The 20,494-nt window shown below is 54.5% G+C and overlaps 2 protein-coding genes across 3 annotated transcripts in view; one reads left to right on the top strand and one right to left on the bottom strand.

The window, feature by feature from the left end:
* Positions 1-2,993, top strand: part of Ttc21a (tetratricopeptide repeat domain 21A) — a 34,144-nt gene extending 31,151 nt beyond the window's left edge. The window contains exons 26-29 of the mRNA XM_075964163.1: positions 70-294; positions 792-912; positions 1,025-1,092; positions 1,168-2,993. Of these exons, the coding sequence (XP_075820278.1) occupies positions 70-294; positions 792-912; positions 1,025-1,092; positions 1,168-1,245 (492 nt within the window). The 3' untranslated portion in view covers positions 1,246-2,993. The remainder of the gene's footprint in view (positions 1-69; positions 295-791; positions 913-1,024; positions 1,093-1,167) is intronic.
* A 1,891-nt stretch (positions 2,994-4,884) lies between these two features.
* Csrnp1 (cysteine and serine rich nuclear protein 1) lies at positions 4,885-16,735 on the bottom strand. Of its 2 annotated transcripts, none has more exons than XM_075964157.1 (5): positions 16,600-16,735; positions 9,831-10,071; positions 8,169-8,428; positions 7,409-7,723; positions 4,885-6,940 (listed from the first exon to the last, which is right to left on the bottom strand). In XM_075964157.1, exons 2-5 carry the CDS (start codon positions 10,030-10,032, stop codon positions 5,963-5,965), a joined length of 1,755 nt encoding a protein of 584 aa, XP_075820272.1. In that variant the 5' UTR covers positions 10,033-10,071; positions 16,600-16,735; the 3' UTR covers positions 4,885-5,962. The 2 variants fall into 2 exon arrangements, with proteins under 2 accessions (XP_075820272.1, XP_075820273.1); XM_075964158.1 differs by lacking the exon at positions 16,600-16,735 and adding an exon at positions 14,929-14,949.
* Positions 16,736-20,494: the final 3,759 nt, after the last annotated feature.

Raw genomic sequence — 20,494 nt, 5'->3', positions numbered from 1 at the left:
GCAGGGGTCAAGATGGGGGTGATAGCCTAAGTGCCCCAGTGTCCCACTCACGCTTCCGCGCGTGTGCAGAAGGACAGTATCCCTGTATTGCTGGCCATGGCACAGGCCTACATGCTACTGAAGCAAGTCCCCAAGGCTCGCACGCAGCTGAAGCGCCTCGCCAAGGTCCCGTGGACGCTGGATGAGGCCGAAGACCTGGAAAAGAGCTGGCTTCTGCTAGCTGACATATATTGCCAAGGCGGCAAGTTCGACCTGGCCTCGGAGCTGCTTCGCCGCTGCCTCCAATACAACAAGGCAAGGATCCACTGGGATGGGAGAATAAGGGAGGTGTGAGCATGGTGGGAAGAGGTGGAGTCAGGGGGGAAAGAGGTGGAGTCAGGGGGGAAAGAGGTGGAGTCAGGGGGAAGAGGCGGTGTCAGAGGGGCAAGTCAGTGACAAACCTGGAACCAGGAGCCACAGGTCAAGGAAGAAGCCAAGTTTAGTGGGGTCAGGCACAGCTGGGAGAGGAGCGAGGGAGGTCGGTGGGCTTGAGGGATGCGCAAGGATTAGCTTCTGACAGATAGGATGCTAGAAGAGGGGCTTTCTATGAAGGGGCTGTGCCAGCTTTTGAGTAAGGAGTGGGTACACAGTTAAACCCTCAAAATGTTGAGGGTGCTCTTGGGTGTCTCTGTGTACTTTGGGTTAATGGGGCTCACTGCCATCCCGTTGCTTCCTCCTGGTCCCAGCCTGAGGACCATGGTGGCTGCTTTGGGGCTGGGGCAGGCAGACATGCTCACTGGCTTTCCCTGCAGTCTTGCTGCAAGGCCTATGAGTACATGGGTTTCATCATGGAAAAAGAGCAGTCCTACAAGGATGCGGCCACCAACTATGAGCTGGCCTGGAAGTACAGTCACCAAGCCAGCCCTGCCATTGGTAAGACAACAGGCCAAGGTGCCCGGGGGCTAGTGCCCAAGTCCCACATCCTAGCAGTTGACAGAGCCCGAGGGCTCCCCCTTACCAAGGCATCCTCCCTACCTCCGGACAGGTTTCAAACTGGCTTTCAACTATCTGAAAGATAAGAAATTTGTGGATGCCATCGAAGTCTGTCACAGTGTAAGTCGTCAGCACAAGTGGGATGGTGCAGGACCCCCTGCCTGGTTCCACACGTCTGGTCTATCTCTGTACCAGGTCCTGACGGAGTACCCCAATTATCCCAAGATCAGAGAGGAAATTTTGGAGAAAGCCCAAGGGTCCTTGAGGCCCTAGCTGTGCCTGGAGAGGGCTTGAGCCGGTAGAGGTCACCAGTCTATACACATTACATGGGGGAAAGCAGGAAGTGCACCGGTGGAGAAAGAATTGGGAAAATGACATATTCTCGCCATTTCTGAATTGTCTGTGGTTTATTTGGACTCATGCCTCATCTGACCTGAAGGTGTCTGGAAGCTTTATGTCTTTAAGGCCTAAGAAGCAACTTTCCCTGGGGCTCTCTGGCCCCTTCCTCATGGAGCTCACTTTTGTTCCAGACTCTTGAAGAAGCAGAACAAAGAGATCTCCCAGTAGAGCGATGGCTGGGAAAAAGCACCCTAGAGCTATTTCAGAGTGTCCCCTGCCCCAGTATCTCCCAGTATCTCGGAACTAGAGAAGCAACTACCCCTCCCTACCATGATGTCCACTGAGCCTGCCCTGGCAGTGGGCTCAGACCATAGGACCACCTGCAGAAGGGCCTGAACTAAGACCCTGTGCAAGAGGGTCAACAGATTATCAAGGCCCATTGTCTTCATTGTATTCATCCACCTCCCCCAAGCTGGACCTCACCTGGTAGGGACAAGTCACATTCCCACCGAGCCACATCCTGCCCCTGCAATCATCACACTTTGGATTTTGTGAAAGATACTGGCCAGCCAGCTCTCCTTCTAGGAACCCATTTAATGCCTGAGTGGGCAGGCGGCAGGCGCAGTGCAGCGGTCCCTATTCAGATGCTAAGATCATTTTACCTGGTAAGAGAACTCACCTTTGCTGGGTTCCCAGTACACCTCTCCCTGTTTCTCAGGATGGAATTATGGGTCAGTCCAGCCTTGGGGGAATGGGAAGAAGTGGGGACTCTGAACTGGGTATCTGGAGGCCCCTCCCACGTGCTCCATTCTAAGATCAGGCCCCCTTAGCTGGTGGACCCCTTGTTCAGTGTGCATGACATCCTGAGTTTGACACACACCCCCAGCACACATAAGTAACCCCAGCACTTTGGAAGGTCAAGCTCATCCTAACTGAGTGATCTTGGGCTATGTAAGACCCCATCTCAAAAAAGAAAGACTCCATCTCCTGAATCTTGCATCATCCTTTGCCAGTAATATCTAGAAAACCATTTATTTATAATGGGTTGGAAGTGAGGGTATCATGATCCCCAGGTACACACAGTACCCCTGAACTCACCTTCTACCCTCAAATTGAGTAATGATGTGTTTACCCATGTTTACTGATAGCACAACAGTTAGGAATTCTTGGGCGCTGTAGAAAAGGATAGGTCTCAGCTGGTAGTGTGTGCCTTTAATCCCAGCAGCATTTAGGAGGCAGAGGCAGGTGGAGCCCTGAAGGCTAGCCTGATCCACAGAGTGAGTTCCAGTAAGTGAGCTACCACACAGAGAAATCCTGTCTCCAAAAGGAAAAAAAAGGATGGGCTTCCCTTTTAAGCATATTGCTATATTCTAAAGAAAACTTCCAGGCCAGCCCGGTCTGCATAGGGAGTTCCAGGCCAGCCAGGGCTCTGTGGCTGGTTGCAGTCTCAAGACCAAAGACTGGAGCTGGTGGGACAGCTGAGCAGGCAAAGGTTCCTGTCCCAACTCTGATGACCTGACCTGAATCCCTAGGTCCCACGTAGTGGGAAAGAATCAATTTGCACAAGTTGTCCTCTGACCTCCACACAAGAATTGCGGCATGCGTAAGCTCATGTTTATACAGAAAATAAAAATAGAGTGGCTGAATTAATGAATAAAGCAGTCTCAAAATAAAGGCCTCAGTGTGGGTAGAACGTAGATGTGTGGTGGCGATGGATGACCTATTATCCCAGCACTGGGGTCCACAACAAAGCAGGTACAACCTGGGCTACGTGAGACCTTGTCTCAGAGGGGGAGTGTGTGCGTGTGTGTGTGGTGTCCGGACAACTTACTAGAATCCCAGGATTTGGGAGGTATTGGCAGGAGGATCAGGAGTTCAAAGTCACCTTCACCTACCTGACAAGAGCGTTTTTTAGAACTTCAGTTGCCTGGAGGGCTGCTAAATCTTGTTTTGCGTCTTTCTTCCGGTGCTGGAGCTAGAACCCAGGGCTGTGAGGGTGCCTGGCTGGTACTCCATTGTGCACTCCAGCCCCGGCCTTTCTGTGACACTGCTGACCATGTGCATGGATCTAGAATGCTACCCTCCCCGACAGGGACGATCAGGTCCTTTTCCTCTGCTGTTTGACAAGTGTTGTTGGGACAGGTTTATTAGGCGGTCTGTGTTTGAGTTTTGGGAGCGTGCTGCTGTAAGAGATTGATGTTAATCTGTCTCCATTTAAACAAAACTCCCAGAACTGACCCTGTGACCCCAGATGGGAATTAAAGGTCTCAGTCTGAGCTGAGCAGGGACGGAGTCTGGAGGAGGCTGTAGGGGCTGTCACCAGGCACTCTCAGAAGAGACACAATGCTGCGTGCTAGCGCCATCTCTGCACAAGGGTCTCCAGGCCCTGGTGATGGAAGGGGAGAGGTCAGAACGGACCAGGAGACTCTACTCTGAGAAGTTAAGTAAGCTAAGCCAGTACGCGTGGCCCCTCTGCAGGCCGTGATCCAAGCCCTCAGGCCGTGGTGGCACACGCCTTTAATCCCAGATCTCTGTGTTCAAGGCCAGCCTGGTCTATAGAGCAAGTTCCACAACAGGCTCCAAAGCTACAGAGAAACCCTGTCTCAGGGCTGGAGAGATGACTCAGTGATTAAGAACACTGACTGCTCTTTCAGAGGACCAGATTCAATTCCCAGCACCCCACATGGCAGCTCACAACTGTCTAACTCAAGATCTCTGACACCCTAACACATACATGCAGGCAAAACACCAGCGCAAAGAAAGAAAAAGAAAAGGTCAGAGAGAAACAGAATGGGTATCAGTGTGCTCACAGGCTTATATACACCACAGGCTTTCGAGCTGCTGCCCGGGTAGGAATCGAGCAGTCTGAGAGTAGTCACTGCACGGGATTGGAGAAACCCAGCAATCTGCATGGCCCCTCACCAGGGGGAGTGAGCTGGGTAGCACACAGCAGGGGGGCTGGAGCATAGGCAGGGGCGCCTGCGGTCATTCCCTGGAGGACTGTGCAAGTCCCTTCAAGCTCCAGACTGGGGTTCTCCAGAGTAGGGCGCAGCCTGGCCTGCACCGCTGGCCTAAGGCCTATTCTGGCTGCCTTGGGACAGGTCTGACAGGTCTGGCTGGTAGAGACACTTCCGGAGCAAGCGCAAGTCCCCAGGGACTACAGCTGCCGAGCCCTGTCACCAGGCCAGGCTCCCCTAGCCACATCTTACTGCTCTGCCCTTCCTGGACCAAGACAGTAGCTTCTGGGCCAGGGCCCAGACCAGTGTGTATGTATGCAAAGGAGGGTGCCCTTGCCCAGCCTAAGCGACAATTCTGCCGCCTTACAATTCCCCTCTGCGGCCCAGACGGCACTGCCAAGGAATGGGTTAACACAGAGGGAAAACTTCCATTTGTCCAGCCAACCTCTCAGCTGGCTTTCTGCCTCTGGGCTGACTGGCCCACCTGGAAGGAAGCCCAATGTGCTGGCCCTGCAGCATCAGCACGGCCAGCCGCTGTCCCTGCTACCCTGCAGTGCCCTGCCCCACTGCTTCCTGGGGGTGCACCATGCTCCCCACCCCACCACAGAGACCACACTTAAAAATAGAGCGTCTTTATTGGTACCTGTCAGCTCAGGTACAATGTGTTCCCACAAGCACACAGGCTGGCAAGGCCTCCTGGCCTGAGCCTGTGTCTCTTGGCACACACACACATACAAAGAAATGAATAAATTATAGTTCTGACACTTAGAGACAATATAAAAATGCATACAAAATCCAACGTCAGCTAATGAAGGGCATAAAAGCCCTCAACAAGAGCCAGCCCCTGCCAACCGGCCGAGGGGCACATGGTGGGCAAAGGGTGGAGTTCAGTGCCCAGAAAGCCCTGAGACAGTGATGGGGCACACTTCGGGGTGCGCTTCATGCCCTGAGGCAGGCCCGTTGCCCCTCCTTGGGGCCTCTGGCTTCCCATCCTACAGGAACAGGCCTTGGGGGAAAAGGGAACCGGGCACAGGAAAGTGGTGGCCAGGCAGGGGCAAAAAAGGTTTTTGGTCAAGGCTGGTGCAACGCACACCCTCAGCTCAGGAGCCAGGCAGCTGACGTGGGTAACAGGCTCAACCCACGCAGACCACACCAAGGCCCAGGCAGGCAGCGTACACTGAAGGGGCTCTGCCCCAACACTGCCCACCTGCCAGAGAGGCTCGACCACTGATGCCGCCCGCAGTCCCTAAATAAATTACAGGAATAAATTACATCTTCACAGTCCAGAAGATCTAGTTCCCAGGCTTCAGAGGAACCCATAAGCCTCTGCTCTCAGCCCTGTCGCTGTCTTGGGACAAGGAACCTATCACAGTGCAGAAAAACAGTTCCTGAGGCTCCAGGAGAGCCCCGCCCCTCTTCCTCCTTCTGGAACACACTGGGAGGTGGAAGACCTCTGTTTGAATACAAAGAGACCAGGCATTGACAGAGGGACACCCCTCCCTGCCCTCTCTTTAGTACAGAATAAAAAAATAAATAACTTCAGAGTGTTAATGTAAAAATAAGAGGGTGCATTCAGCACCCATGGCCAGGACCAGCCCATGGGAGACCATTACATACAAAGACCTTGGGGAATCCCAAAATCACACAAAAAGCAGCAACAGGGCTCTGGGGGCAGGGAAATGGCATCTTGGTCCTTACACTGGCACAGGCTCCACCAAAGGTGCCAAAGCAGTGTCCTCAAACTGGCTCTCCAGAAGGGGTGCCAGGACATCGGTAACCGGCTCTGAGAGGCCTATGAGTGACTCCAGGAAACAAGAGCTGGCATCCCTTGGCGGAGAGAAGCTGGGCAAGGGGTGGAGGGCCTCAAGGCTGTCCTGGCTGCCAGATACCCTGCGGGAAGTATAGTGAGGACCCAGACTATAGTCTGGCAGAGCCTGGAGCAGCTCAAAGGAGTCACAGGAGGATAAGCTGAGGTCCCAGGAGCCACTCTGCGTGGCCTCCACCCCAGGGGATCCTGAACCGCCAGGGAAACTACCTTCCCTCAACCCTTCAAGTCCACTGTTCAGGAAGCAGCTGGCGTCCAGGTTGGCATTCTCATCCAGGATGCCCGACGCAAGGCTAGAGTAAGACTGGCTGTGAGTCCAGCTGGCCAGGCTGCTGGGGTCACTGGCACCAAAGATGTCAGCCAGATGGAAACAGCTGAGGTTATCCAAGTTGCCCACACCCCTTTCCTCCTCCTCCTCTTCCTCCTCAACACCGAGGTCAGAGTCACTGAAATTCAGGATCTGCACCAGGCTGTCTTCATCCACGCCAGACCTGAAGCTGGGACCTGGCAGGCTGGGGCAGGCGAGGTGGTCTGGAGGCTCGCTGCCGCCGGAGGACGAGGATGCGGAAGAGTCGGTCATGTCACTGCTGCAGCTGTTTTCTCCCAACTCCCCGCTCCTCACGGGGGGCTTGGCCAGCGGAAAGGGGGAAACCAGGGCTTGTTCAGCGGGGCTGTCCTGGACGGGAGACTCCAGGTCCCCCAGGCTCTCGGCACCCTGCTCCATCTGCAGGCGGGTGAGCGTATGGATGAAGTGTGTCTGAACTCTTGCCTGATTGAATTCCACACGGCCATTGGGGTTCTCACAGCCCTCACTGCAGCAGCCACAGGGGAAGGATGTGTGATCCATCTGCAGAGAAAGACAACGCACAAGTCAGGACTCAGCGAGTGCTAGAAGCCGGCTGGCTCAGCTCCCCACCCCACCAAATCCAGTAGGCTCTGCTTTTTGTTTTGATTTTTGAGACAGGGTTTCTCTGTGTAGCCCTGGCTGTTCAGGAATTCACTCTGTAGACCAGGCTGGCCTTGAACTCTAAGATCCACCTCCCTCTGCCTCCCTAGTACTGGGGTTGAAGGCATGTGACACCAAGGCCTGGATTGAAACAGGGTCTCACTGTGTAGCCTTCGCTGGCCTAGAACTTAGTATGTATAGACCTGGCTGGCCTTGACTTTAGAGACCAGCCTGCCTCTGCAGGCGGTTAAAATTGAGGATTTTTTTTTTGATGGTTTTGTTTAGGTAGTGGGGGTAGGGATTTAACCCAGAGATCTTGAACATAGCAGGCATACCCCACCCCCCATTCTCCCCAGTCCAGCTGCACACCTGGCATTTGATCCCGGCCAGGCTACAACTGCAAGTCTCGGGGTCACAGACTCCATCACAGCGACAGCCACAGTCCTCCCGCGACTGGCGCAGCGCCTGCAGCTCCCGCTTCTCTTCTCGGTCGATCCTTCGGACACCCGAAGCACGAAGCAGGGCCCGTCGCTGACGAGGTGGATGGGGCTGCAGGAAATTCACTTCCTCCAAGCGGCCACCCGCTACAGCCGCTGCCAGGTCGTCCTCCACAGAGGCGTCAGGGATGGCATCTGCCGTGAGGGGCACACCTGCCCCTGTCTCTGGAACTCCAGCCACGGAAAGCTATGCACACAGGAAGGATGCGAGAGATTTAACAGATGTGTCAACCATGTCATCTTAGGTCAGACACAAAACCCCTACTCTAACAAGACACACATACTAGCAATGTCAGCTCTGTCTCCAACCCTAGGAAGTCTAGAACAACTCAAGCATTATGCTCCAGACCTGATCCTCGTCTGAAACTGCCTACTTTTCTTTTGACAGGGCCTTGGCCTCAAACTTGCTGGGTAGCTGAGGATGACCTTGAACTTCTTACTCCTCAGCTCCCACCTCCCAAGTTCTGCACCAGGATGCCTGGTTTCTGCGGTGCTGCTAACGGATGCCAGGACCTCCTGTACGTTCGGCAAACATTCTATTTGCCCGAGTTATAGCCACAGTCCTTGAACCCTCTCTGTACACCTCCCCTGACACCGAGCACATGCAGACCAACTCCGATAGGTCTCCATACCTTCCACCTCAGCGTCTCCAGCTTCTCCTCCTTCAGCCGCTGTCGGAGCTTCTCACGCCGAGCGCGGACCTGCTCCTGTGTAAACTCAGCTAAAGAGAACAGGCGGCAGGCGCTGTGGCGAGGAGCCATGCCCAGGGTGCAGCCACCACGGCTGGGCACACTGGTGAATCCTTGGCACCGTGGGAAATAGTAGACAGTGATGCCATCGAAGGTCACGCGACCCGGCCGTTCCCGCGGAGCCCGCTTCAGAATGGATGGGGCTGGAAGGGACAATGAGACGGGCAGAAAGTAAGTTCTCCGTGCGGTATCATTTCTAGGAAGATGCTAACCCCGCCATTCCCTCCACCCAGAGGCCTGGGTGATCTGGAGAAACTGAAGGAGGCACCCAAGTCAACATTGGCTTACTGTCGTTCATCAGTCCAAAGGACCGCATGAAAAGATTAAGCACCCCACGATCACTATCAACCAATTACAGATCCTCTATACAGTTTTCTGTAATTATTGTGCATTTGCTAAGCATTCTTTACATGTAATAAAGGCAATAATTCTGTGTTTAAATATATCGAGGCACTGAAGAAATGGCTCAACAGTTAAGAGCACGGGCACCCACACGGTTGCTCATAACCAACATAACTCCAGTTCCAAGGGCTCCAACGCCCTCTTCTGATCTCCTCAGGTATAGCATGCACATGGTGTGCACATGGTATTCACACACATAAATTTAAAAAGATGTTTTCCTTGATAGTTTAAGTGTTCTTCAGAAGACTTAATCTTTCTGTTTCTAAGTTATTGATTACATATTTAGTTGGCTCTCCCACCATGTGGGTTCCAGGGGTTGAACTCAGGTCATGAGGCTTGGGGGCAAGCACCTTCACCTGCTGAGCCACCTCGTTGGTATCATTTAAAAAGAAAAAAAGCTTATTTACTTTTAATAAGTACATGTGAGCGTATGCCCTGCATGCAGGTGCCCTTGTTAGAAGGTGTCTGATCCCTAGTGTGAGAGGTACAGGTGATTGTGAGCCGTCTAATATGGGTGCTAAGGTCCTCTTATGGCCTAGAACCTGATACATACACCAGGTTGGCCAACCTTGGACTCAGAGATCCAGGAGGCTTTGCCTCTCAGTGGTGGAATTAAAGGCATCCGCCATCACGTCTCACTTATAAACAAGTCTGCCCTGAGACTAGTTCTACACAGGAGACCTTGAATCCAGCCGTGGCGGGGCACTTCTATAATCCCTGTACTATGGAGGCAAGTTGGAGGACAACTTGGGTTATACAGGATTCTGTCCTCAAGACCGGGGGGGGGGGGGGGGGGGGGGACTAACCAGGAAAAACCCTTCAGAAAAAAAGCTAAAAAGCAGTAACACAAGAGGGAAGTGGCTCAGCAGGCCATGTGCACAGGGGATAGGAGATGCAGGACCAACTCCAGCTGGGTTCCTGGGAGGGCAAGTGTACTGGGAAACTAGAAAGGCAACAGAAGACAGCCCCTTAGGAAGGCCTCGAGCCCCAGGACTCCCAAGGTCAAAGGGAAGTCAAGGCAGGCCCAGGTGTCTCTCCTAGGAGGAAGTAGGAGAGGCACCCCAAGGCTGCAAAGGGCAATTTCATCTTTGGAGAAGGAAAGGGTATGTGTGTGGGGAGGGGCTCCCAGGACGGAAGACTCACGAGTGAAACTCTGGAGGCCACTGGAGTCCTGATCGGGCCGGAGTGCCTGACCACATGGTCCCTCCTCATCTGAGTTCCAGGCAGGGAAGACAGAAGAACCGGGGGAGGAGGAGAAAGAGAGACTGCCAGAGGAGGAGGAGGAGCTGGAGCTGAAGAAGTCGTCTTCCAGCTGGTCAAACTTCCTCTTCAGTACCCCAGCCATGGTGGTACGGAGGGGCTCTAGGAGCGGAGGACAGATGACCTGGAAAGAGAAGAGACTCTGAGCGGCAGGCTCCCAGCCTAACCATGCTTCCCCATCCTGGCTTACCTCATGGTGTACCCCAAACTCCATCTGGGCCCTCCAGTCCTGCCAGAAGCTTCAGGCTCATGGTAGGCTCACCAGCAGGGTCTTCAGAACCAGAACCAGACACCATAGCACCTCTCCATCAAACGACTCTAATCCCAGAGACTTTGACCTCCCAAGACCTGGCCCTGATAGCAAGCCTTTTCGGGAAAACAGCCAGGTACCTTCCCACTTACACACACACACACACACACATGCTGGTGCGCACGCACCACCAGCAGCCAGGTACCTTCCAACTGCCTCCTACACACACACACACACACCCCAACAGAGCCAGAAGGCAGACAGACTGACAGATGGACTGACAGAACTCAGCCTGCCCTGGCTCATCCTCCCAGGAATCCTGGAGGCTGACTCACAGGCACTCGGGTCTGTGTGCCTTTGTGTGCTGTGTACAGGGCTTCTGCAGCGGCCATCTGCACAGCCTGCCTCTAAGGGCAGCGCTCCTCCACTGCACTGGCCTGCCACCTTGCCCACTGACGGCCAGGCTGACTAGGCACTCTGGGAGTAGCCACTGGGTTTGACACTGGCTCCACTCCAGGCAGAAGGACTTCCCCAAGCCCCTCCCCTCCCCAGGATGGAGCTTCTTAGAGTTTCCCTCAGAAAGTCCCATGCCACAGGAGAAAAAGTCCCCTGCTCTAGGCTGGACTTCAGGCAGGATACTTTGATCTCAAAATTCACCTATGTTTTGCCTTCTACTCTAACATGGTTAATTCTCCTTAAAACAAAACAAAATCTCTAATAGAGAGACTGACCCAGAAAGCTGCAATCCAAGCCTCCCTTACTTGTCGGTGGCTTTTCTGGACCTCTGGCAGGGTGCGGTCACTCACCAGTCAGGCTGGGGGGGAGGGGGTGAAAATGCCTTCCCTAACTCCCAGCTCTTGAACCAGTAACAGCCCCTCCCTCCAGGACTTGGGGACCAGAGAATGTGGGCTGAGGGAAGCTACCTGCTGCGTGACTGACTGGCTAGAGTCCCATGGAACTCACTCCTTCAGGGCTGAATGGCCACAGCTGGGACCCCTCCCCCAGCACCGTCACAGGAAGTGAAAGGGGCAGGAAAGCTGTAAGGGTCTTCTCCACTGAGGTATCTGTCATTCCTAGGGTGGCATGTCCTACCCAAGCCTTCCTGCAAGCCCCTGATCTGAGGGCACCAGCTGTCAGCCCACTCAGTGGATAAAAGTACTCATGGAAGCGACAGCCTTCTCCTCCATGGCAGGCATGGGAGAACCAGGCCAAGACCCCACCCTGGACCTGGGGGAGAGAGGATGACAGGTGTTTCCGGGGCAGCTTCTCAGCCTTGGCTACCCCCCTTCCCAGAGTCAAACCGCAAACACAAACAGCTCGGTTGACCTGTAGGCTCTCCCAGGAGATGTTTGGGCATGAGCCAGGCACCCTGACCACAGACACACTCATACACACAAGCTGACAGGCAGCCCCTAAACATCCTGTCACGGCCACCACCACAGTCCAAAGCGTGGGACAAGACACGACACACACACACACACACACACACACACACACCATTCTTTTCTCTAATTTCAGGTGCTGTCCATAAGACAAAAGGTCCATCTCTGAGACCCCAAGACCAAGGGCCCATTTCCCCTGGAAATACATAATTCCCAGGCCCCAAATTGAACCCTGTCTGTTCCCCATCCCCCATGCCATCTGTTCCTCTTCCTGTGTTCCCTGTCTTAGTAACAGCACTGCCACCCACCCAGTTGCTCAAGCCAGAAACCTGCAGCCACCCCTCCCCAGTCCTCCCCCCACCCCTTCTTGCACCCACACCCAGGCAGTGCTCAGTCCTGGAGTTCACACAGGCCAGGCAGAGATTCTGGAGGTATCCTAGTGGCTAACCAGTGCCAGAATTCGCTAGCTACATTTGAATCCTGGCCTGGTTATTGGCTGGGCCATCCTGGGCTAATTCCTTAACATCATTGTCTCCAATGGTCTTAAGTCCCCAGAGGCCAGGTAGGGCGGTGCACACCTGATATCCCAGCACTTGGGAGGTAGAGGCAGGAGAATTAAGAGTTCAAGATCAGCCTCAGCTATGAGATACAGTGTCTCAAAGCAAAGAAAGCAAATTAGAACCTCTAGGACTGGGAGGTGTACAGGAATCAATACCCATCAAGTTCTCTCTCAGTGATTTGTGCTCATTGAGTGTGTAAAAAATAATCGGCTCTAGGACTCATGAGACTAAACACAGACGAGTGAGTGCACCAAGAAATACGGACCAAGATTATCAGAAAGTAGAACCAGTCGGTGGGGACCCCAATTGTCTCTGCCCTCTCCACTGCCAGGCTAGAGAAGCCAGCAGGAGGAGTGTGTACTGCGGACAGTTGTGCAGGAGTCCTGGGAGAAGTATGGGAAGATTGATATTCAAGGTAGTTTGTGTGGGAATTAAATGTTTTAAAATTCCTCTAGCTGTATTTTTTATATTCCTATACTGTGTGTGTGTGTGTGTGTGTGTGTGTGTGTGTGTGTGTGTATGTGTGTGTGTGTGTATGTGTGTTTCTATGCAGGTCACTATCTATCAAAATTTGGGCTGATGGTATAGCTCCATGGTGAGGTGCTTGTGCAAAGCCCTGAGCTGGCTTCTCAACACAAGTGTGTAGTTTACCACCTGTTCCATGTCTCTGCCCCCACCTGCTACCACCCATCCCTCTCTTGAGCCACCCTAGACTCCACAACCAGGGTAGAATGAAGCTACTACCTTGCATGCCCCATGCTGAGCAACACTCTGTAGTTCCTCACAGGGCCCTGTCCCTGCCAACCTCCTTGGCTTCTGCACAGACTGGAACAGCCCAGCCTTACATCCTTCCAGAAGCCACAGCTTGAATCTATAAAGTCCCAGGTGAGGCATGAGAACTGCCTGGAGTTTCAAGCCAAACTGATTTACAGAGTAAGACCCCCTCCCCCAAAAAGGCATTTCCAAACAAACCTCAAAAGCTCCCCGCTTCTGCCTTTTCAGGGGTGCTGCTATGGACAGAACACTTTCCAACAAAAATACTCCTCTACTGAGTATCCTGAGTGAGAAATGGTCTCCTGTAGCCCACGATGGTCTCAATTCCTCATCTCCCTCCCAAGTGCTGGGTTGACAGACATATGCTGCCATGGGTTGACAGACATACGCTGTCACGGACCTGCACCTGAGGGCCAGGAACACGGCTCAGCTATCTGGCCCGCATGAAACCCTAGGTTCAGTTCCTTAAAGAAGAGTGGCTGGAGGGCAATTAGGAGCACCTTCTTCTCTTCCAGCAGTCCGGGATTCAATTCCCAGCACTCACATGGCGGCTCACAACCATCTGTAACTCCAGTTTCAGGGGATATGACACCCCTTCTTGCTTTCAAAGGCATCAGGCATATACATGACACACAGACCTACATGCAGGCAAAACACTCACACACAAAAATTAAATCATTCTTAAAGAGATGGAGGACCTGTCCCTCTATTATAAGAAAACAGTAAGATAGTGCCCATCTACAGATCAGGAAGGGGGCCTACGCCAGGTTGGGGCCTTGATTTTGGATGCCCCAACCGCTGGAAACAGAAAAATGTCTTTTGTAGGTGGTTCAGACTGGCTGAAATGGCTCAGAGATCCTGAATTTTTCTCAGCACTCTCTCCTTATCTAACCACAGTGTAACGGCCTCCCTCACACCAGCCATAGTAAACCTGGCCCCAAACAAGCGGTCAGGACAGTCCTTTGCCCACGGGTCTCCGTGTGACTTTTTCCTGCTCCTGAAAGCTAATTTAAGGAGGGGACACATGCCCATCCCCCAGCCAGGGTCAGAGCTTAGTGTTCAAAGGTGGCTTTGAGAGCAGGGGAGGGAAGCTCACTGGGGCTGCAGGCAAGGGTGAGATGGCATCTCAGAGGCTCCCAGTTCCCCAAGAGTAAACAGACAGATGTCAGAGAGGGAGGTGCAGCCCGGACCAGGGCTCCACAGTCAAGTGTATCCAGATAAGAACTAAGGCCAAAGAGTGTTCACATCCAAAGCTGTGAACATCCCAGAAAGGTTAGGCTGTGCTCCAGGCTGGACCTCTGGCTGGGTCTGAGCAGAGGGAGGGCAGGAGGGAAGGGTGCCACCTGGGATCCAGAGGCTGAGAAGTCAGGGACAGGAAGAGGCCAAGTCAGTAAAGGGAATGGAAGATAGCTAGAGAGCGCGAGAAAAGTGCCAGACAGTGAGTCAGGGCGTGGGGGAGGGGCCGCGGCAGCTACTCAGGAATCAAGATCCCGTTCCCAGGGTGAGCAGAGTCCTGTCCCAGGGACTTGGAGGAAGGAAAAGCCATTCCCAGGAGCTGGCTCAGACAGAGACACCACACACCCTGAGAGCACCACAGACAGGCCCCGGAATCAAAGAGAACCAGGCTCCTTCCGGGATGGCAGCAGCCTGAGAATCTGGGGCCTCCCCCTTCCTGCCACCACACACAGGCACTGACAGCCCAGAGAACGGAATGTCACCCCAGGCTAGTGACCACAGCTATCTAGTACTCTGAATCCAGGGAAGGCTATTCCACCCCACAACCAAGGGGCAGCTGTGGGAAGCCTCAGCCCACTGATGTGCCCCAGCCCCCAGCCAGGGCTGGTACTTGGGAGGGGGCACCTGGAACTACCTCGATCCCCCTTCCAGGAATCTGAAGAATGTGTCCTTTGACCTCAGAACCCCAGGTCCTGATCAGTCACGCTCCCACCCCTGACACCTTGGGTCACAGGACCCCAGACCCTCCTGGAGGACTTCCTGGGCTGCGGAGAGATCACCTCGGAGCCGTCTTGGACCTCGCAGAAACAAAGTGCAGGGCAGCTCAAGACACAGCAGACAGGAAGCACATTGACATGCCCCTCCCCCACCGGTGCCTCCGAAAGTGATCAGGGGGGAGGGGACAGTTCTTTCGATTCAGCCTCGAGGGCCCTGCACTGGGTAAATGCCAAATGTTTGCAGGCTATATGAAATACTTGGTTCTTCTACCCAGGGAAAATTGTACCTGACAGTTAGTGCTTCCTCTGCCTAAAGCCCGTTTTTCACATTCATTCATTCATTCAATCAAATTCTTGCTAAGTTTCCAAAAGATGCCAAGCATTATGGGCAGACACTTGGTGCACAAGGGAAGAAGACCTACAGCCAACATCTCTCAAGCTGGAGTTACAGGAAGGGTACAACTGGGGACTCTGTTGCAGGTCCCTCTGAGGAAGGGACGTTGGCAGATTTCCAGAAGGGACACAGCACGGTCCAGGGACTGGAGCAAGGACAAGAAGTGCGCCTTCCTGGTGGAGGTGCAGTGAGAGGGCTTGTGATAGCCCGAGGGCACAGGAAGCCACCCAAGGGTGTTAAGCAGGGACCGACAATTCTAGATTTGCCTGGCTAAAAGGCGGCTCAGCACCTCTGAGGGAGAGGGTGTGACCCGTACGACACACAGGGCAGGGCCAGGTGAACTGACAGGACAAGGGCCTAGGAGAAAAGGGGGTGGATACGGTGACAGCGGGAGGGATGGGGGCGGGGTTGTCAAAGATTCGGGGGCCGGGAGTGCAGACTTACTCCCGGCAATGGGGCTGAGACTTCGGGCCGGAGGTGTTGGGTGGGCAGCCCGAGCGCAGGGTCGGATCCTCTGCTGTCAGGAATGTGGGCTACGTCTGAGAATGACTGTACCGGCAACCCGAGTGACTAAGTGTGTGGCTGTTGCTGTGGTGTGGGCATTTCTACAGTACGTGAAGAAGGCGAGAGGGCCCCCGGGGAGGGGAAACTGAGGAAGGGGAGGAAATGCTTGCAGAAGAGGGAATAGAAGTGCGTGGGAGAGAGCCTACGAGTGCCCGCGGGTGGTCGGTGGAGTTGCGCCCCGTGACTCACGGCAGTGGCCTCTGCGTGTGACGGTGACAGGTGAACGTACGACACAATCCTCCGCCCCCCTCCCTGCCTCCCGGGGTCCGTGACTCACCGAGCCTCACTCATTCCTCACTCATCCCTCCACGCCCTCCCTGACCCCCGCCTGCCGGGGGCGCCCGGCACACGCCGCAGCTCCGGCACTCTCGCCCCCCCTAGGGAGCCAGAGGAGGAAGACGACCAATGTCACCTGCCCCGGCCACGCGAGTAACTTCTGAAAAGTTCTCAGGCAACTAGGTCAAAAGGAAACTCAGCCGCCGGGAACGCGCGCCCCGTCCCTCTGCCACCTGCACTCGGCTTTGGGGCGCCTGGGCATCTTGGGGTAACAGCAGCGGGGCGGGGGAGGGGAAGGGAAGCCTGGGGCTCCCCCCCCTCTTAGCCGTGGGCTCCCACCCGGGGTGCGCGATCTGCAGCCGGGCTAGGCGTCCGGATCCCGGCGACCCCTCGGGAGGACCCAAGATAAGCAAAAGAGGTCGGAGTGACAGCGCCACTCGGGCTGAACGACCCCTGTCCCAATTCCCTGCCGGTCGCGTTTCAAGGTCCCTGGCGCTTACCTGCGCAGCCAACGCTCGCCAAGGACGCCGCGGCTACCTTCGTCCCCGTCCCAGGGTCGCAGCGCGCGCAGCGACCCGCAGTGCGCTCGGCCGGGCGGCCGTCGGTGCAGCCGAGCCAGGTCTGCGCGTTCGGCCGCAGCGGCGGGAGAGACTGGCTGAGCCCCGGCCCCGCCCGCAGCTCCGCCCTCCTCGTCAGTGGAAAACTCCGGGGCTCACGGCGCTGACGCACGCCGGGCCTCCCGCCAGGCCGCCCCGCAGCCCGCAGCTCGCGCAGCCCGCGGCCCCGCCCCGGAGGCGCCGCCCCCTCCCCCGCCCGGAGCCTCCCCGCGGACTCTGACCCCGCCGCGGCGCCGCTGCTCCGCTCCTCCGATCGCCGCCGGGCTCCGTGCAGAGCCAGGTCCTAGAGATGCCCGCCCGCCTCTCGACAGTCCCGAGCTGCAGACTGGGTAGACTGAGGCTGCGAGCGAACGGAGGGAGCTCCTCCCCCACCCTGCCTCCGCCCGCCTGGGACAGTTTAGTACCAATCCAATTCGACGACCCTTCCCTGGCCCTGGCTGCCACCCTACCCGTCTCATTCCCAGATCCCGCAGAAAGGGAACCGAGACAGGAGACTAGCCAGGGATGGAGGAGAGAGGGCGGAAAACGTCGTCCCAGGGCCTGGCGCCTGGCCTTCACCTCTGCCCTCGGGCCAGAGCCCCTACTCCCGAACAATACCTAAAGCAGAGATTGCTGGAACCAGCTCCCCCGCCCCCATCCCTAGTTTTCCCTAGGCCGGACCCTAGCCATTTATAGCGGCCTGCTACCTTCTCTGCTCCCGCCAAGACCGTCCCTAGGCTCGCAGCCAACTGCCTGTCCTACTGGGCAGAAGAAAGTGTGTTCTAGCAGGCAGCTTCTATATCAGGAGCCCACCCCAATCTTCGGCCCACGGCAGGTCCGGTACCTAGAGCGTTTTCGGTCTTGGAGTCTGCCTGCACTGCCTGGAACGTTCCACCCTCTCTGCTCTCACCTGAGGGAATCCCAGCTACGCCTAGGAGGGTACGGCTGTACTGCCTCCTCCGGGAAGCCTTCGTGGAAGCTTGACCCTCCCCCTCAGCCCGGCTCCCGCTGCAGTCTGGGTTCTTCAGAACGTCCTAGAAGAATGTTGTCAGTGGCTAGTCCAACCCTCAGGGATTCCTTTCTCCCCTCCCCCGGATGCAGTAGGGAGGTGACCTTCTTTCCCGCCTAACTCGCTTCTAGGGTGGAGATAATGGTAATGGTAGGGACCCTTCTTTGGTCTTCAATCCTGGATGTACATGTACAGACAACAGGCAAGGTTCGGGTATTCCCTTCACCTGTGGTAATCTGGGGTCTGAGGGGCAAATGAGATTCCTGACACAATTTATATTGAAGCTGTGGTGGCTGGGGCTGCTCAGGAAATAGTCTACCGGGCTAGGCGAAGATGCAGGGGACTTGCCTGCCATCTTGAAAGCCCGTTTGAGAACAGCCAAACATATATGAAACCTTGCTTCAAAAAGCAAACACGTAAACCAAGTGTGATGGTTTATATCTATAATCCCAGAACTCAGGAGGCAGAGTCAGGCAGATCTCTGAGTTCAAGGCCAGACTGGTCTAAAGAGCAAGTTCCAGGACAGCCAGGGCTACACAGAAAAACCCTGTCTTGGAGGAAGAAAAAAAAGGAAAAAAGAAAAAAACCATGGCCTGGCATGGTGGCACACACCTTTAATCCCAGTACTCTAGACACTTTGATCCCAGCTCCTGAGACAACCAGAGTTACAGTCAAGCTCTGTCTCAAACCAAAAAGCAACAACACTACAGAACTGCACACCAGTCTCTGCAGGTGACTGAGTGGTCGCAGAACTGTCCCTCAGGCCACACACACTTCCACTATCAGATAGTCAGCTGGGCTCACCCTGTGCCTGCTGATTTGCAGCCCTTGATGGCCCAAACATATCTTGGCACCACCAGCCTTCCTACTTGTCACCAGAAAAAGGGTTTTTTGGTTTTGGTTTTTCAAGACAGGGTTTCTCTGTAGCTTTGGAGCCTGCCCTGGAACTTGCTTTGTAGACCAGACTGACCTCGAACTCACAGAGAACCTCACAACTCCCGAGTGCTGGGATTAAAGGCGTGCACCACCACCGCCTGGGAGCAGAAGGGTTTTTAGTCTTGGAGACACATCTGATGTATCCGAGTCTCGCCTAAACTCAAAGTGCAACAGAAGATGACTTTGACTTTTCTAATTCTCCGACCTCTACCACCTGAGTGCTGGGATGACAATCATGTACCAGCATTCAAGATTTTAAGTAGTGCTGGGGACGGAACCCAAGGCCCTGCAGAGCACTCTGCCAGCTGAGCTACCTCTCCAGCCCAGAAAGGGCTTTGATGATGGCTGAGGTATTGTTCTATTTGCCAGCTCCTGCTTCCAATGCCTAAGATGGGAGCCCTGGACCAGGGAGCCCAGCCAGTTGCACATTCCTCGCCTAGGATTCTGCAAGATGCTGATGAGGGAGCTGGGCAAGGCTGGACTCTAGAGTTAATGAGGTTCTCGGGGGCTACCCAGGTTTGCATCCTGCCGGGCTCTGTATCCAGGAAACCAGACGAGGCTGAAAGCAGGGCAGGGAGTTGGCAGGGACTGCAGTGGGGGCTTAGAGCAGGGAACGTGATGGGCGAGGGAGTCTGGCGAGCGGGAGGAGGAGGAGATTAAAGGGAAAAAATATATAATCAAATAAGTGATGTATTTTCTGCAGAAAAGCATTTCCCTGTCCTGGGATAGCTCGCCAGATGTTGCCCAGATGTTGCTGGTGATGGGGAAGCATCTCCCTCAGGGATCTCATCTGAACTCTTCCTGTTCAAGGGGAATGGTGGGTCTGTTCCAAGGCAGGCAGGGTGGGGTGTGGAGCACTCGTCTGTAACTATGGCATACACACACACTGTATAATGTGTGTGTGTGTGTGTGTGTGTGTGTGTGTGTGTGTGTGTGTGTGCAAGAACACCCACACACCAGGAAATTTCTGAAGAAAGTGGAGACCTGCAAGCTCTATGTCTTCAGCATTTGAGGACCAACCACCCATCCACTCATTTAGGTAAATTAAAATTATTGCAAATTTTTTTTTGTTTTTTGGGGTTTTTTTGTTTGTTTGTTTGTTTGTTTTTGAGACTGGGTTCCTCTGTGTAGCCCTAGCTATCCTGAAACTCATTCTGTAGACCAGGCTGACCTCGACTCAGAGTTCTGCCTGCTTCTGCCTCTGAGCACTGGGATTAAAGGTGTGTGCCACTACTGCCTGACCTTATGTAGCATTCTCTTGATTGCATGGAGAAGGGCTTGAGGTAAAATATAGCCCTTAGGAACATAGTCACACTAGAAGCAGAGAAGCAGAGGATGTTGGGGCAGGAGATCTAACAGCAATCATTACTGTCATAACTTTACTAGTGAGAAATTCAAGTCAAAGGGAGGAAGATGTCTTGGAGTTTGGCAGGTGAGTGAAGGTCTAATAAGATGTAAGGTATGGTTGGTGTTCTTTGCCGGAGCAGAATCTGTGATCCATCACTGCCAAACTTTCTTCATGGCAAAGATGCCCTCTTGTAAGGCTATAGATTTGTAGATGGTGGATTCTCGCGTCTCTGAGCCACAGTTGGTTGTAGAAGGAACTCAGGGGATTCTTAATGACACTTGGGAAAACAGACCGTATTCCTACCTCCTTAGGACCAAAAAACATTCCCTTCTGGAGATCTTCAACTTCATCATCCCTGGAGCAAGTTCTGACCTTCCCCTTGGAGCTGTTAGTCCCTTTTAAAGGAACCCTCTAGATCCCGCCCCCATCCCTCCACCCTCCTAGGACTCTAAGGAGCCTAAGGCAGAGCAGCAGCAGAGATCCAAGGCCTGAGGGTTGAATCGGTA

The sequence above is a fragment of the Microtus pennsylvanicus genome, chromosome 3 (assembly GCF_037038515.1).
Source record: "Microtus pennsylvanicus isolate mMicPen1 chromosome 3, mMicPen1.hap1, whole genome shotgun sequence".
Lineage (NCBI taxonomy): Eukaryota > Metazoa > Chordata > Mammalia > Rodentia > Cricetidae > Microtus > Microtus pennsylvanicus.
The sequence above is the reverse complement of the archived record's forward strand: the minus strand, read 5'-3'. Positions and strand labels throughout refer to the sequence as shown.

Coding starts and splice junctions, on each gene's coding strand:
- Csrnp1 (XM_075964157.1), bottom strand. CDS start 10,032: ATGGCTGGGGTACTGAAGAGGAAGTTTGACCAGCTGGAAGACGACTTC. Junction 8,429..9,830: donor TGGCCTCCAGAGTTTCACTC/GTGAGTCTTCCG, acceptor TGTCCCTTCCAG/CCCCATCCATTCTGAAGCGG. Junction 6,941..7,408: donor TGGCCGGGATCAAATGCCAG/GTGTGCAGCTGG, acceptor CTTTCTCTGCAG/ATGGATCACACATCCTTCCC.